General features: G+C 46.7%; 1 protein-coding gene and 1 long non-coding RNA gene across 5 annotated transcripts in view; one reads left to right on the forward strand and one right to left on the reverse strand.

Moving 5' to 3' along the window:
• LOC112240516 (semaphorin-5A-like) overlaps positions 1-17,500 on the reverse strand; it is a 310,054-nt gene that overhangs the window by 73,484 nt on the left and 219,070 nt on the right. For all 4 annotated transcript variants that reach the window (XR_006080276.1, XR_006080275.1, XM_042308578.1 and 1 more), the window contains exon 15: positions 16,487-16,634. Coding sequence is in view for 2 of the 4 variants with exons in the window: in XM_042308578.1 (XP_042164512.1) it covers positions 16,487-16,634 (148 nt within the window). In the remaining 2 variants the exon portion in view is untranslated. The remainder of the gene's footprint in view (positions 1-16,486; positions 16,635-17,500) is intronic.
• Positions 1-17,500, forward strand: part of LOC112227636 — a 77,431-nt gene that overhangs the window by 6,455 nt on the left and 53,476 nt on the right. The window lies entirely within an intron of this gene.

A 17,500-nucleotide genomic window follows, 5' to 3' on the forward strand; every position in this document is an offset into this window, starting at 1 on the left:
CAGAGGTCACAGGCTCAGCCAGGTAGCTGTAGAGAATACCCTCTCACTAGCGACAGAGGTCCCAGGCTCAGCCAGTTAGCTGTAGAGAATACCCTCTCACTAGGGACAGAGGTCCCAGGCTCAGCCAGGTAGCTGTAGAGAATACCCTCTCACTAGGGACAGAGGTCCCAGGCTCAGCCAGTTAGCTGTAGAGAATACAATCTCACTGGGGACAGAGGTCCCAGGCTCAGCCAGTTAGCTGTAGAGAATACCTTCTCACTAGGGACAGAGGTCCCAGGCACAGCCAGGTAGCTGTAGAGAATACCCTCTCACTAGGGACAGAGGTCCCAGGCTCAGCCAGGTAGCTGTAGAGAATACCCTCTCACTAGGGACAGAGGTCCCAGGCTCAGCCAGGTAGCTGTAGAGAATACCCTCTCACTAGGGACAGAGGTCCCAGGCTCAGCCAGGTAGGTGTAGAGAATACCCTCTCACTAGGGACAGAGGTCCCAGGCTCAGCCAGTTAGCTGTAGAGAATACCCTCTCACTAGGGACAGAGGTCCCAGGCTCAGCCAGTTAGCTGTAGAGAATACCCTCTCACTAGGGACCGAGGTCCCAGGTTCAGCCAGGTAGCTGTAGAGAATACCCTCTCACTAGGGACAGAGGTCCCAGGCTCAGCCAGGTAGCTGTAGAGAATACCCTCTCACTAGGGACAGAGGTCCCAGGCTCAGCCAGGTAGCTGTAGAGAATAACATCTCACTAGGGACAGAGGTCCCAGGCTCAGCCAGTTAGCTGTAGAGAATACCCTCTCACTAGGGACGAGGTCCCAGGCACAGCCAGTTAGCTGTAGAGAATACCCTCTCACTGGGGACAGAGGTCCCAGGCTCAGCCAGGTAGCTGTAGAGAATACCCTCTCACTAGGGACAGAGGTCCCAGGCTCAGCCAGTTAGCTGTAGAGAATACCCTCTCACTAGGGACAGAGGTCCCAGGCTCAGCCAGGTAGCTGTAGAGAATAACATCTCACTGGGGACAGAGGTCCCAGGCTCAACCAGTTAGCTGTAGAGAATACCCTCTCACTAGGGACAGAGGTCCCAGGCTCAGCCAGTTAGCTGTAGAGAATACCCTCTCACTAGGGACAGAGGTCCCAGGCTCAGCCAGGTAGCTGTAGAGAATACCCTCTCACTAGGGACAGAGGTCCCAGGCTCAGCCAGGTAGCTGTAGAGAATACCCTCTCACTAGGGACAGAGGTCCCAGGCTCAGCCAGTTAGCTGTAGAGAATACCCTCTCACTAGGGACAGAGGTCCCAGGATCAGCTAGTTAGCTGTAGAGAATACCCTCTCACTAGGGACAGAGGTCCCAGGCTCAGCCAGGTAGCTGTAGAGAATAACATCTCACTGGGGACAGAGGTCCCAGGCTCAACCAGTTAGCTGTAGAGAATACCCTCTCTCTAGGGACAGAGGTCCCAGGCTCAGCCAGGTAGCTGTAGAGAATACCCTCTCACTAGGGACAGAGGTCCCAGGCTCAGCCAGGTAGCTGTAGAGAATACCCTCTCACTAGGGACAGAGGTCCCAGGCTCAGCCAGGTAGCTGTAGAGATTACCCTCTCACTAGGGACAGAGGTCCCAGGCTCAGCCAGGTAGCTGTAGAGAATACACTCTCACTAGGGACAGAGGTCCCAGGCTCAGCCAGTTAGCTGTAGAGAATACCCTCTCACTAGGGACAGAGGTCCCAGGCTCAGCCAGTTAGCTGTAGAGAATACCCTCTCACTAGCGACAGAGGTCCCAGGTTCAGCCAGGTAGCTGTAGAGAATACCCTCTCACTAGGGACAGAGGTCCCAGGCTCAGCCAGGTAGCTGTAGAGAATACCCTCTCACTAGGGACAGAGGTCCCAGGCTCAGCCAGTTAGCTGTAGAGAATACAATCTCACTGGGGACAGAGGTCCCAGGCTCAGCCAGTTAGCTGTAGAGAATACCTTCTCACTAGGGACAGAGGTCCCAGGCACAGCCAGGTAGCTGTAGAGAATACCCTCTAACTAGGGACAGAGTTCCCAGGCTCAGCCAGGTAGCTGTAGATAATACACTCTCACTAGGGACAGAGGTCCCAGGCTCAGCCAGGTAGCTGTAGAGAATACCCTCTCACTGGGGACAGAGGTCCCAGGCACAGCCAGGTAGCTGTAGAGAATACCCTCTAACTAGGGACAGAGGTCCCAGGCTCAGCCAGGTAGGTGTAGAGAATACACTCTCACTAGGGACAGAGGTCCCAGGCTCAGCCAGGTAGCTGTAGAGAATACCCTCTCACTGGGGACAGAGGTCCCAGGCTCAGCCAGGTAGCTGTAGAGAATATACTCTCACTAGGGACAGAGGTCCCAGGCTCAGCCAGGTAGCTGTAGAGAATACCCTCTCACTAGGGACAGAGGTCCCAGGCTCAGCCAGGTAGCTGTAGAGAATACCCTCTCTCTAGGGACAGAGGTCCCAGGCTCAGCCAGGTAGCTGTAGAGAATACCCTCTCACTAGGGACAGAGGTCCCAGGCTCAGCCAGGTAGCTGTAGAGAATACCCTCTCACTAGGGACAGAGGTCCCAGGCTCAGCCAGGTCGCTGTAGAGAATAACATCTCACTAGGGACAGAGGTCCCAGGCTCAGCCAGTTAGCTGTAGAGAATACCCTCTCACTGGGGACAGAGGTCCCAGGCACAGCCAGTTAGCTGTAGAGAATACACTCTCACTGGGGACAGAGGTCCCAGGCTCAGCCAGGTAGCTGTAGAGAATACCCTCTCACTAGGGACAGAGGTCCCAGGCTCAGCCAGGTAGCTGTAGAGAATACACTCTCACTAGGGACAGAGGTCCCAGGCTCAGCCAGTTAGCTGTAGAGATTACCCTATCACTAGGGACAGAGGTCCCAGGCTCAGCCAGTTAGCTGTAGAGAATACCCTCTCACTAGCGACAGAGGTCCCAGGCTCAGCCAGTTAGCTGTAGAGAATACCCTCTCACTAGGGACAGAGGTCCCAGGCTCAGCCAGGTAGCTGTAGAGAATACCCTCTCACTAGGGACAGAGGTCCCAGGCTCAGCCAGTTAGCTGTAGAGAATACCCTCTCACTAGGGACAGAGGTCCCAGGCTCAGCCAGGTAGCTGTAGAGAATACCCTCTCACTAGGGACAGAGGTCCCAGGCTCAGCCAGGTAGCTGTAGAGAATACCCTCTCACTAGGGACAGAGGTCCCAGGCTCAGCCAGTTAGCTGTAGAGAATACCCTCTCACTAGGGACAGAGGTCCCAGGCTCAGCCAGGTAGCTGTAGAGAATACCCTCTCACTAGCGACAGAGGTCCCAGGCTCAGCCAGTTAGCTGTAGAGAATACCCTCTCACTAGGGACAGAGGTCCCAGGCTCAGCCAGGTAGCTGTAGAGAATACCCTCTCACTAGGGACAGAGGTCCCAGGCTCAGCCAGTTAGCTGTAGAGAATACCCTCTCACTAGGGACAGAGGTCCCAGGCTCAGCCAGGTAGCTGTAGAGAATAACATCTCACTGGGGACAGAGGTCCCAGGCTCAACCAGTTAGCTGTAGAGAATACCCTCTCACTAGGGACAGAGGTCCCAGGCTCAGCCAGTTAGCTGTAGAGAATACCCTCTCACTAGGGACAGAGGTCCCAGGCTCAGCCAGTTAGCTGTAGAGAATACCCTCTCACTAGGGACCGAGGTCCCAGGTTCAGCCAGGTAGCTGGTAAGACTACCCTCTCACGAGGGACAGAGGTCCCAGGCTCAGCCTGGTAGCTGTAGAGAATACCCTCTCACTAGGGACAGAGGTCCCAGGCTCAGCCAGGTAGCTGTAGAGAATAACATCTCACTAGGGACAGAGGTCCCAGGCTCAGCCAGTTAGCTGTAGAGAATACCCTCTCACTGGGGACAGAGGTCCCAGGCACAGCCAGTTAGCTGTAGAGAATACACTCTCACTGGGGACAGAGGTCCCAGGCTCAGCCAGGTAGCTGTAGAGAATACCCTCTCACTAGGGACAGAGGTCCCAGGCTCAGCCAGGTAGCTGTAGAGAATACACTCTCACTAGGGACAGAGGTCCCAGGCTCAGCCAGGTAGCTGTAGAGAATACCCTCTCACTGGGGACAGAGGTCCCAGGCACGGCCAGGTAGCTGTAGAGAATACCCTCTAACTAGGGACAGAGGTCCCAGGCTCAGCCAGGTAGCTGTAGATTATACACTCTCACTAGGGACAGAGGTCCCAGGCTCAGCCAGGTAGCTGTAGAGAATACCCTCTCACTGGGGACAGAGGTCCCAGGCTCAGCCAGGTAGCTGTAGAGAATATACTCTCACTAGGGACAGAGGTCCCAGGCTCAGCCAGGTAGCTGTAGAGAATACCTCTCACTAGGGACAGAGGTCCCAGGATCAGCCAGGTAGCTGTAGAGAATACACTCTCACTAGGGACAGAGGTCCCAGGCTCAGCCAGGTAGCTGTAGAGAATACCCTCTCACTAGGGACAGAGGTCCCAGGCTCAGCCAGGTAGCTGTAGAGAATACCCTCTCTCTAGGGACAGAGGTCCCAGGCTCAGCCAGTTAGCTGTAGAGAATACCCTCTCACTAGGGACAGAGGTCCCAGGCTCAGCCAGTTAGCTGTAGAGAATACCCTCTCACTGGGGACAGAGGTCCCAGGCTCAGCCAGTTAGCTGTAGAGAATACCCTCTCACTAGGGACAGAGGTCCCAGGCTCAGCCAGTTAGCTGTAGAGTATACCCTCTCACTAGGGACAGAGGTCACAGGCTCAGCCAGTTAGCTGTAGAGAATACCCTCTCACTAGGGACAGAGGTCACAGGCTCAGCCAGGTAGCTGTAGAGAATACCCTCTCACTAGGGACAGAGGTCCCAGGCTCAGCCAGGTAGCTGTAGAGAATACCTTCTCACTAGGGACAGAGGTCCCAGGCTCAGCCAGGTAGCTGTAGAGACTACCCTCTCACTAGGGACAGAGGTCCCAGGCTCAGCCAGGTAGCTGTAGAGAATACCTCTCACTAGGGACAGAGGTCCCAGGATCAGCCAGGTAGCTGTAGATAATACCCTCTCACTGGGGACAGAGGTCCCAGGCTCAACCAGGTAGCTGTAGAGAATAACATCTCACTGGGGACAGAGGTCCCAGGCTCAACCAGTTAGCTGTAGAGAATACCCTCTCACTAGGGACAGAGGTCCCAGGCTCAGCCAGTTAGCTGTAGAGAATACCCTCTCACTAGGGACCGAGGTCCCAGGTTCAGCCAGGTAGCTGGTAAGACTACCCTCTCACGAGGGACAGAGGTCCCAGGCTCAGCCTGGTAGCTGTAGAGAATACCCTCTCACTAGGGACAGAGGTCCCAGGCTCAGCCAGGTAGCTGTAGAGAATAACATCTCACTAGGGACAGAGGTCCCAGGCTCAGCCAGTTAGCTGTAGAGAATACCCTCTCACTGGGGACAGAGGTCCCAGGCACAGCCAGTTAGCTGTAGAGAATACACTCTCACTGGGGACAGAGGTCCCAGGCTCAGCCAGGTAGCTGTAGAGAATACCCTCTCACTAGGGACAGAGGTCCCAGGCTCAGCCAGGTAGCTGTAGAGAATACACTCTCACTAGGGACAGAGGTCCCAGGCTCAGCCAGGTAGCTGTAGAGAATACCCTCTCACTGGGGACAGAGGTCCCAGGCACAGCCAGGTAGCTGTAGAGAATACCCTCTAACTAGGGACAGAGTTCCCAGGCTCAGCCAGGTAGCTGTAGATAATACACTCTCACTAGGGACAGAGGTCCCAGGCTCAGCCAGGTAGCTGTAGAGAATACCCTCTCACTAGGGACAGAGGTCCCAGGCTCAGCCAGGTAGCTGTAGAGAATACACTCTCACTAGGGACAGAGGTCCCAGGCTCAGCCAGGTAGCTGTAGAGAATACCTCTCACTAGGGACAGAGGTCCCAGGATCAGCCAGGTAGCTGTAGAGAATACACTCTCACTAGGGACAGAGGTCCCAGGCTCAGCCAGGTAGCTGTAGAGAATACCCTCTCACTAGGGACAGAGGTCCCAGGCTCAGCCAGGTAGCTGTAGAGAATACCCTCTCTCTAGGGACAGAGGTCCCAGGCTCAGCCAGGTAGCTGTAGAGAATACCCTCTCACTAGGGACAGAGGTCCCAGGCTCAGCCAGTTAGCTGTAGAGAATACCCTCTCACTGGGGACAGAGGTCCCAGGCTCAGCCAGTTAGCTGTAGAGAATACCCTCTCACTAGGGACAGAGGTCCCAGGCTCAGCCAGTTAGCTGTAGAGAATACCCTCTCACTAGGGACAGAGGTCACAGGCTCAGCCAGTTAGCTGTAGAGAATACCCTCTCACTAGGGACAGAGGTCACAGGCTCAGCCAGGTAGCTGTAGAGAATACCCTCTCACTAGCGACAGAGGTCCCAGGCTCAGCCAGGTAGCTGTAGAGAATACCTTCTCACTAGGGACAGAGGTCCCAGGCTCAGCCAGGTAGCTGTAGAGACTACCCTCTCACTAGGGACAGAGGTCCCAGGCTCAGCCAGGTAGCTGTAGAGAATACCTCTCACTAGGGACAGAGGTCCCAGGATCAGCCAGGTAGCTGTAGAGAATAACATCTCACTAGGGACAGAGGTCCCAGGCTCAGCCAGTTAGCTGTAGAGAATACCCTCTCACTAGGGACAGAGGTTCCAGGCTCAGCCAGGTAGCTGTAGAGAATACCCTCTCTCTAGGGACAGAGGTCCCAGGCTCAGCCAGGTAGCTGTAGAGAATACCCTCTCACTAGGGACAGAGGTCCAAGGCTCAGCCAGGTAGCTGTAGAGAATACCCTCTCACTAGGGACAGAGGTCCCAGGCTCAGCCAGGTAGCTGTAGAGAATAACATCTAACTAGGGACAGAGGTCCCAGGCTCAGCCAGTTAGCTGTAGAGAATACCCTCTCACTAGGGACAGAGGTCCCAGGCTCAGCCAGGTAGCTGTAGAGAATACCCTCTCACTAGGGACAGAGGTCCCAGGCTCAGCCAGGTAGCTGTAGAGAATACCCTCTAACTAGGGACAGAGGTCCCAGGCTCAGCCAGTTAGCTGTAGAGAACTGGAACTGTTCCTCTGTCTGGAGATACAATTCACCACTATAACTGTTCCTCTGTCTGGAGATACAACTCACCACTATAACTGTTCCTCTGTCTGGAGATACAACTCACCACTATAACTGTTCCTCTGTCTGGAGATACAACTCACCACTAGAACTGTTCCTCTGTCTGGAGATACAACTCACCACTATAACTGTTCCTCTGTCTGGAGATACAACTCACCACTATAACTGTTCCTCTGTCTGGAGATACAACTCACCACTATAACTGTTCCTCTGTCTGGAGATACAACTCACCACTATAACTGTTCCTCTGTCTGGAGATACAACTCACCACTATAACTGTTGCTCTGTCTGGAGATACAACTCACCACTATAACTGTTCCTCTGTCTGGAGATACAACTCACCACTATAACTGTTCCTCTGTCTGGAGATACAACTCACCACTATAACTGTTCCTCTGTCTGGAGATACAACTCACCACTATAACTGTTCCTCTGTCTGGAGATAAAACTCACCACTAGAACTGTTCCTCTGTCTGGAGATACAACTCACCACTAGAACTGTTCCTCTGTCTGGAGATACAACTCACCACTCTAACTGTTCCTCTGTCTGGAGATACAACTCACCACTATAACTGTTCCTCTGTCTGGAGATACAAGTCACCACTAGAACTGTTCCTCTGTCTGGAGATACAACTCACCACTATAACTGTTCCTCTGTCTGGAGATACAAGTCACCACTATAACTGTTCCTCTGTCTGGAGATACAAGTCGCCACTAGAACTGTTCCTCTGTCTGGAGATACAACTCACCACTATAACTGTTCCTCTGTCTGGAGATACAACTCACCACTATAACTGTTCCTCTGTCTGGAGATACAACTCACCACTATAACTGTTCCTCTGTCTGGAGATACAACTCACCACTATAACTGTTCCTCTGTCTGGAGATAAAACTCACCACTAGAACTGTTCCTCTGTCTGGAGATACAACTCACCACTAGAACTGTTCCTCTGTCTGGAGATACAACTCACCACTATAACTGTTCCTCTGTCTGGAGATACAACTCACCACTATAACTGTTCCTCTGTCTGGAGATACAACTCACCACTAGAACTGTTCCTCTGTCTGGAGATACAACTCACCACTATAACTGTTCCTCTGTCTGGAGATACAACTCACCACTATAACTGTTCCTCTGTCTGGAGATACAACTCACCACTATAACTGTTCCTCTGCTCTAGCCATTTGCTTTGCCTCCCTGTTGGGCTGTCTTTCGGTGTCAACATATTCTCCGCTGTCAGTGTGTGCTTCCTCTTGATCTCTGTCTCTTTATGTCTTACACGTTATAAAAGCCAAGCTAAGGACTTAAGCTATATATCAAACTAGTATCTGTCATATATGTTTATTTTATTTTAAATGTAAAATATTTCATTATTAGTAACCTCTCCGCCACCCTCTTCTTCAGAGGACAAATATCTTCTGTTGTTTTATAGCTTTTTTGCTTTTTAGCTTTTTTGCTGCATATATACATATATACATTTACATATACATATATACATTTACATACATGGTACTTTTATATAAAGCAGTCACCTAACAATAGTACATTACCAAATGTAAGCTCTTTAGTCCCACCCCTCAGCCACTCTCAGCCCATCCCACCTATCACCATAGACCTCAGCTCTTTAGTCCCACCCCTCAGCCACTCTCAGACCATCCCACCTATCACCATAGACCTCAGCTCTTTAGTCCCACCCCTCAGCCCCTCTCAGCCCATCCCACCTATCACCTTAGACCTCAGCTCTTTAGTCCCACCCCTCAGCCCCTCTCAGCCCATCCCACCTATCACCTTAGACCTCAGCTCTTTAGTCCCACCCCTCAGCCCCTCTCAGCCCATCCCACCTATCACCTTAGACCTCAGCTCTTTAGTCCCACCCCTCAGCCCCTCTCAGCCCATCCCACCTATCACCTTAGACCTCAGCTCTTTAGTCCCACCCCTCAGCCACTCTCAGCCCATCCCACCTATCACCATAGACCTCAGCTCTTTAATCCCAACCCTCAGCCACTCTCAGCCCATCCCACCTATCACCATAGACCTCAGCTCTTTAATCCCGCCCCTCAGCCACTCTCAGCCCATCCCACCTATCACCTTAGACCTCAGCTCTTTAATCCCTCCCCTCAGCCACTCTCAGCCCATCCCACCTATCACCATAGACCTCAGCTCTTTAATCCCGTCCCTCAGCCACTCTCAGCCCATCCCACCTATCGGCATAGACCTCAGCTCTTTAGTCCCGCCCCTCAGCCACTCTCAGCCCATCCCACCTATCACCATAGACCTCAGCTCTTTAGTCCCGCCCCTCAGCCACTCTCAGCCCATCCCACCTATCACCATAGACCTCAGCTCTTTAATCCCGCCCCTCAGCCACTCTCAGCCCATCCCACCTATCACCATAGACCTCAGCTCTTTAATCCCGCCCCTCAGCCACTCTCAGCCCATCCCACCTATCACCATAGACCTCAGCTCTTTAATCCCGCCCCTCAGCCACTCTCACCCCATCCCACCTATCACCATAGACCTCAGCTCTTTAATCCCGCCCCTCAGCCACTCTCACCCCATCCCACCTATCACCATAGACCACCCACGTTCTGTCATGTTTTACAACATGTTTTAATCTTTCTAATCGTATTATATCCACAGATTGTGAGCTAAAGATGAACACCTTTCCTGTGATTATTATTGTATTATTTAGTGACTGACTATGGCTTTCCAAATCGCCCAACACTGCTATTTGTAAGGTTAATATGAATTGCATGTTATGGTGACCAGAAATCAGCTACATAGGGGTAATACCAGAATAAATGATCTATTGATTCTGTCTCTACAGGGCTGAGATTGTTGTATGCCCCAGATATATAGATTCTGATGGTGGCAAGAATTTTATATAAGAATTTAAATTGAAACTGAAACTGAAACTTGTTGAATCAAGTGTAGTTTTTTTCACATCAAAAATCTCATCCCATTTATTTTGCAACCTTATTGGCGCAGCTGTCAACATTTTTGTCCTCAGATGAAAACTGGTCCATTTTTATATTTATGCCAGTACCTTTCATATGTGTTATCATGCGTTAAGTGTTCATTATTATTACAGGGCTCCAGACAAATAAATGTCCCCCTGTCACGTTCTGACCTTTATTTCCTTTGTTTGGTCTGTATTAAGTATGGTCAGGGCGTGAGTTGGGGTGGGCAGTCTATGTGTATTTTTCTATGTTGGGGTTTTGAGTTCAGCCTAGTATGGTTCTCAATCAGAGGCAGGTGTCGTTAGTTGTCTCTGATTGAGAATCACACTTAGGTAGCCTGGGTTTCACTTTCGAGTTGTGGGTGTTTGTTTCCGTGTGAGTGTTTGGGCCACACGGTGCTGTTTCGGTTTTCGTTTTGTTCTCATGGTTTATTGTTTTGTATTGCAGTGTTCAGTTCGTTTTGAATAAATCATCATGAACACTTACCACCCTGCTCTTTGGTCCGATCCTTCTTCCACCTCTGACTGCCGTTACACCCCCAGTGTCACTGCCACCACTATCTTCTACTGTAATCATCTTATAAAGTCCTTCATAGTGTTAGAAATAGACTACTGAGGTATTCAAGAAATAAGCAGTTTCATATAACACGTCCAAGCAGGAATAAATGATTCAAGATATTTTGATGTGCAGCCTAATCCAGTGATTGACATGAATTTTGGGTTGATATTTAGATTACAGTGTGACTATATGTGACTTGTTTCAGGAAACTAGGCGTATGGCACATGTTACCACTTCACAGGAGAGGTATTTGAACGTAAACACTTATTTTGGGGGTTAGAAATGCCTTCTGAAACATTTGAACTTTCACGTGCCTTAATTAATAACAAGCTTGTATGTCATCTGTAAATACGATGAAACATTTTAAATTACGTGCCAAGTTGGTTTAGCCAAGGAAAAAGACCGGAAACTTCCCTCTAGCCATGATTAGCTGAGATAATGGTTGGTTTGGACATGCTGAGAGATGAGTTTGGATTGGTCTGCCATGTAGCATGCGTCTGTCTTAAACATGAGCTGCTCAGTATGTGTAGGTAATCTCTTCTGACGCTGCTTTTTTAAAAGAAATCACGTAGTAGAACTGCAAAAGTGTTGCTAATGCTCTCCACTTTCTGGAGGATAATCGTGCCATGCTGATACTATCTGACTCTGAAAAAGAATCAGACGATGAGAAAATTCAAGATTTAGGTAATAGCATTTTCATTAAACCAGACATTGTAGTTTTCTGATGACAGCGATGGGGGAGAAATGGTGAAGAATTTGACTAAGTTTTGAAATCAGTGGAATACCCAGTGGAAGCAGAGTATGATAGCTAAGAATATGGAGAAAATTCTGACATTTGATTTCAAATATGCGGAGGGAGTCGAAAAGAGAACACAGAAGGATGTTGTACAAAACACCTGTCTCTGGATGACATCTTCAAACTAAGGGCAAACATGGCACCCGTGACAGAGAGGGAGAAGCGTTCATCTATGTACATGGGTAAGAGTCTAGCTAGCTACATTTTTAGTTATATTACATTTCTAATTTTGTCAGAAACTAATTTTCATTGCAAGTTAAAGGGTACTTTTGCTACCTAGCTAACGTTAGCTGGCTCGCTAGCTAGCTAACGTTACGTGTATGATCTGTGTAGAAATATTATTAATATCTCAGGAAGCCATTTACATTGCTAGTTATAGCCTAATGTTAGCTAGCTAGCTACCATTGAACCTAGTTGGTTAGCTTTAGCTTCATGCATGGTGATAACATTATGAGTTGGGATTATGGTTCATTGTTTAGCTAGCTAGCTACCATTGAACCTAGTTGGTTAGCTTTAGCTTCATGCATGCATGGTGATAACATTATGAGTTGGGATTATGGTTCATTGTTTAGCTAGCTAGCTAACATTGAACCTAGTTGGTTAGCTTTAGCTTCATGCATGGTGATAACATTACGAGTTGGGATTATGGTTCATTGTTTAGCTAGCTAGCTAACATTGAACCTAGTTGGTTAGCTTTAGCTTCATGCATGCATGGTGATAACATTATGAGTTGGGATTATGGTTCATTGTTTAGCTAGCTAGCTAACATTGAACCTAGTTGGTTAGCTTTAGCATCATTCATGCATGGTGATAACATTATGAGTTGGGATTATGGTTCATTGTTTAGCTAGCTAGCTAACATTGAACCTAGTTGGTTAGCTTTAGCTTCATGCATGCATGGTGATAACATTATGAGTTGGGATTATGGTTCATTGTTTAGCTAGCTAGCTAACATTGAACCTAGTTGGTTAGCTTTAGCATCATGCATGCATGGTGATAACATTATGAGTTGGGATTATGGTTCATTGTTTAGCTAGCTAGCTACATGTAAAAAACAAAAATAGACTCCACCATGCTAGTAACCATTTCACCGTTTACACCTTCTGTATCCTGTGTAACAAATACACTTGTATTTTATTTGATATAGTGTGTGTTTATCAGAGACGGTAATGGGAAGAACAGCATGACCTGCACCAAAGTCAAATTAGGATATAAAGTTAGGCCAACGAGACAGTGTCCAAGTTCAAAACTTCTCAGAATGCCCTGCTTTTCTTTCGTCACACTCACAACCTGAAGCAATTTTCTGTAATTAGCCCGCCATTAACTTGTAAATAATTATCTTATTGTGAGTTTATTTTCCTGTAATAATGAATACAAATGAGCTAAAGTTAAGATGTTGTCAGCTATTATATGGTAACTATTTGAACTGGCTAGCCAGCTAACTTAACGTTAGCTAGCCAGCCAACAAGCTTAAAAATGTTTTATTTAAGATATTTTTTTTGTATGATTTTTGCGCAATTTCTCTGTTATACTAATCTGTAACGAGCCTTTGGCTGATCAGTGGGCAACGGCCGGCCCCCCTACCAAAATGGACCAGACCGTTTTTCTGAAAGGCAAAGAAAGCCTGCTGCTGTGATGATCGAGCCACTCTCCTCTCCCCGTTGTGCTCGAGTGTTCTGATCATAGAACATTTCAAAATACAATTAAGGGAAAAATACAGCTTTGGGAGATTCTTCCCTTTGTCCCTGTCGAAGAGAGGAGGGTCTCAGCTTTCTGTTGGTATAATTTGTATTTTTCAACTCTCAACAGCAACTATTTTACAACCAGGATATTTTATGTGGCTTTGAGATATAGAGCGGGGCGCGTGAGAAATGCACACCGGTCTTTGTCAGGGCATAGGCCAATAGGTCTCAAGGGTCGTATCCTACAACTCCATGTTTTTTAGACCGTTAAAAGACCTAGATGTAATTTCAGAAAATGTCCTTAATATAGCTACAGTAATAGTGTAATGATAGTGTTTCACAACATTCTTTCCCAGATTTGTTATTGGGCCCACACAAAATTGCATTTTAATAGTCCAGCGTTCTTATTGGTCAACAAAACACAGGTTGTCTCTTGTTGCCAATACAACCAATTTAACAAGAAGAGATTTGTTGGCTGCAGTCAATATGACAACAAGAGAAGCAGAGGGCATTATATTTAGAGTTAGTGATCTAGTTAATGTGTTTTGTATTTACACTTCATCAGGTGTTGAACCACAAAGTAATTAGCCTATGATATTAGTTAGTGTACATAAAGATGTATGTAATTAATACATTTTAACTGTCAAATATGTGACCAACTGGCTTTATTTTTAAGTAAAACAATTTGAAATAGTGTTTTTTACATTGGATAAAAGTAGAGACAGAGCTAGAAAAATTTATATAATACACTACAGTTGAGGAACAATGGGAAAGTCATTCTGTTGTGAAAGTTGCTAAACTTGTAACCCCACTTTTTGGTACACCTACTGGAGGGCTCCTCTCTGTCTACACCCATTCAGCATTCTTAAACCTTAGCCCCACCCATCTCTTTAAGGATTCACGTGAGGCCATGTGCCAAACAGAGTGAGTACGGTAGTGTACTAAACAGAGTGAGTACGGTAGTGTACTAAACAGAGTGAGTACGGTAGTGTACTAAACAGAGTGAGTACGGTAGTGTACTAAACAGAGTGAGTACGGTAGTGTACTAAACAGAGTGAGTACGGTAGTGTACTAAACAGAGTGAGTATGGTAGTGACAAACTTGTCATTGTTCTATTGTTCTGCTCCTGAACAAGGCAAGTCAGTTATGAACAGGTTCTTACTTACAATGACGGCCTAGGAACAGTGGTTAGGGTTTTGGGCCTGTAACCGAAAGGTTGGTGGATCGAATCCCTGAGCTGACAAGGTCAAAATCTGTTAATTGCCTAGTTCAGGGGCAGAACAACAGATTTTTACCTTGTCAGCTCGGGGATTCGATCCACCAACTTTTCGATTACAGGCCCAACACTCTAACCACTGTTCCTAGGCTAGTTGGGACGCTAGTGACCCACCTCGACAACATCCGCTGAAATTGCAGAGCGCGAAATTCAAAATACAAAAATTGTAATATTAAACATTTATGAAAATACAAGTATCTTACATCATTTAAAAGCGTAACTTCTTGTTAACCCAACCACTTTGTCAGATTTCAAAAAGGCTTTATGGCGAAAGCATACCATGCGATTATCTGAGGACAGCGCCCCGCATACACCAGCATTAAAAACATTTTTCAAACCAGCAGAGGCATCACAAAAATCAGAAATAGCGATAAAATAAATCACTTACCTTTGACGATCTTCCTCTGTTGGCAATCCCAAGGGTCCCAGCTACACAACAAATGGTTGTTTTGTTTGATAAAGTCCTTCTTTATATCCCCAAAAAGTCAGTTTAGTTGGCGCGTTTTATTCAGTAATCCACTTGTTCAACATGCAGACAAAGGAATCCGAAAAGTTACCAACATACTTCGTCCAAACAAGTCAAACAATGTTTCTAATAAATCCTCCGGTACCCTAATATGTAAATAAACAACAATATTTAACACATGATGTACTATGCTGTGGTAGCAGAATCAGAATCCTTTAGGTAACATTTATAAATAAGATGTTTTATTAATTTTCACAAGTATGCTTATGTGGGAAAAGTTACTTTTCCCATTGGGGAGAGGTCAGGCTTGTCTTCTTATGGGAATGTGTCTAACTATTTACATGTCCTCTCTGAGGTTGCCTTGATCTTGATTTAGTATGTGGCCTAGGAGGCGTGAGCTTGTCCAGGAGGGTTTGTATTTGAGATGGGAGTATCTAAAATGACAATTGATATATACCATTGGATGAGGTAATGTCTTGGTTGTTGTACTAAGAACGAGATAAGAGCTTCGTTTTAGAAGTTTTAGAAGAGCAAACTGAATGATAATTTATAGCCAATGCTGTCTGGCTATGTGTGTCTTTGCTATAAAGGATCTCAGTTGCCATTATGTAAGCACTCTCAGAGAATTCATTTATAGACACTGAATTGATCTGAGAGTCACAGGACTATGGTGAAGCTCATATAATTAAAGATGGACTTTATGATAACTCTGACTTGTGGGTGGTTTGCCCTCTCACGATTTGGTAATACAGGAAATTTCCACGACAATGTTCAATACTGGAGATAAATTAATGAGATGCACGCCCTCATCCACGCGCGCCACAAGACTACAGTCCAAATGAGAGCCACCTTGAAAAACTACAACTACTAATTCACAGACAATAGACAAAGCTTTCCACACTCTAACGACAATAGACAAAGCTTCCCACACTCTAATGACTATAGACATAGCTTCCCACACTCTAATGACTATAGACATAGCTTCCCACACTCTAATGACTATAGACATAGCTTCCCACACTCTAATGACTATAGACAAAGCTTTCCACACTCTAACGACAATAGACAAAGCTTCCCACACTCTAATGACTATAGACATAGCTTCCCACACTCTAATGACTATAGACATAGCTTCCCACACTCTAATGACTATAGACATAGCTTCTCACACTCTAATGACAATGGCAGAATATGTGGGATTTTTAAACAGAGGTTTTCACTGATCCTTTCAAAGTTGGTCGTATTATATATCAATTGAAAGGTAATTTCATGACCATCAGAACCACTTGTCAAACTAAGTTTAAGATGTATTAAGGTTTCCTATTTAAAGCAATTTATGTACCCTAGAAGTCAATGGGTCCAAATTATTTTGACTTGAACAATCAGAGAAAGTTACCATTGCTGCACACTGCTAACACACATTTTTCAACTCTAGGGACATAGACCTTACTTTTTTAAAAACTATGATGAGCCAGACGGCACAAATTTGGGGGTCTGGCTCATTGACTAAAGTGTTATGTGGTATATTGTATCTTCTGATTGGAAATACTAAGGGATTTAAGGGAATGACCCTTAAAGTTCAATGTTATAACTGAGATTTAGAAGTTCAAGGCCAGTCTGCGATAGAAGTGCAGCCTAGATCTGTGTGTGTGTAACATACCTGAGCACACCCGGGGCACTCGTTACCGTTCTCGCAGGTCCTGCGGCGTGATTGGATGCCGCCTCCGCAGGGCACTGTGCAGCGTTCCCATGCTGACCATGCCGACCAATAGACATGAGGTGGGCAGGGCAGGTGCTCGTTGCAATACCTGGGAAGGACAAAGACCACAGGGGATGGGGATATGTGCGTGTGTGTGTGTGTGTGTGTGTGTGTGTGTGTGTGTGTGTGTGTGTGTGTGTGTGTGTGTGTGTGTGTGTGTGTGTGTGTGTGTGTGTGTGTGAAGACGAGTATCACACAGAGGCTCTAGGAGTGATGGGGGAACTTTACCCAGTAGTATCCCCTAGACAGCCTATCTGTCTATAGAGTGGTTGGCTGTATGATGGTCTTTTTGACATGATACACACAAATCATGTCCAATCAATTTAATTTACCACAGGTGGACTCCAATCAAGTTGTAGAAACATCTCAAGGATGATCAATGGAAACAGGATGCACCTGAGCTCAATTTCGAGTCTCGTAGCAAAGGGTCTGAATACTTATGTAAATAAGTTTGCAAAAAATGTCAAAAAACCTGTTTTCACTTTGTCATTATGGGGAAATAAGGTATTTATGTTTAAAATTTTTAATACATTTGCAAAGAATTCTAAAAACCTGCTTTCGTTTTGTCATTATGGGGTATTGTGATGTCATTATGGGGTATTGTGATGTCATTATGGGGTATTGTGATGTCATTATGGGGTATTGTGGGTACTGTAGATTGATGAGGAAAACAATGAATTCAATCCATTTTAGAATAAGGCTGTAACTCAACAAAATGTGGAAAAAGTCAAGGGATACTTTCCGAATGGACTGTATACCGATCGATACCACGAGAAAAAAGAAGATTATTATAGAGAACTACTGTACAGTCCCAAGATAGACAGGCAAACTGTCAGAACTGACAGACCGATGTTGACTCGTAAACTCCCGTTTGAACAACCACATTTTAACTGAGAGAAATATTCCACTTTTATG

Source organism: Oncorhynchus tshawytscha, linkage group LG29, assembly GCF_018296145.1.
Source record: "Oncorhynchus tshawytscha isolate Ot180627B linkage group LG29, Otsh_v2.0, whole genome shotgun sequence".
Taxonomy (NCBI): domain Eukaryota; kingdom Metazoa; phylum Chordata; class Actinopteri; order Salmoniformes; family Salmonidae; genus Oncorhynchus; species Oncorhynchus tshawytscha.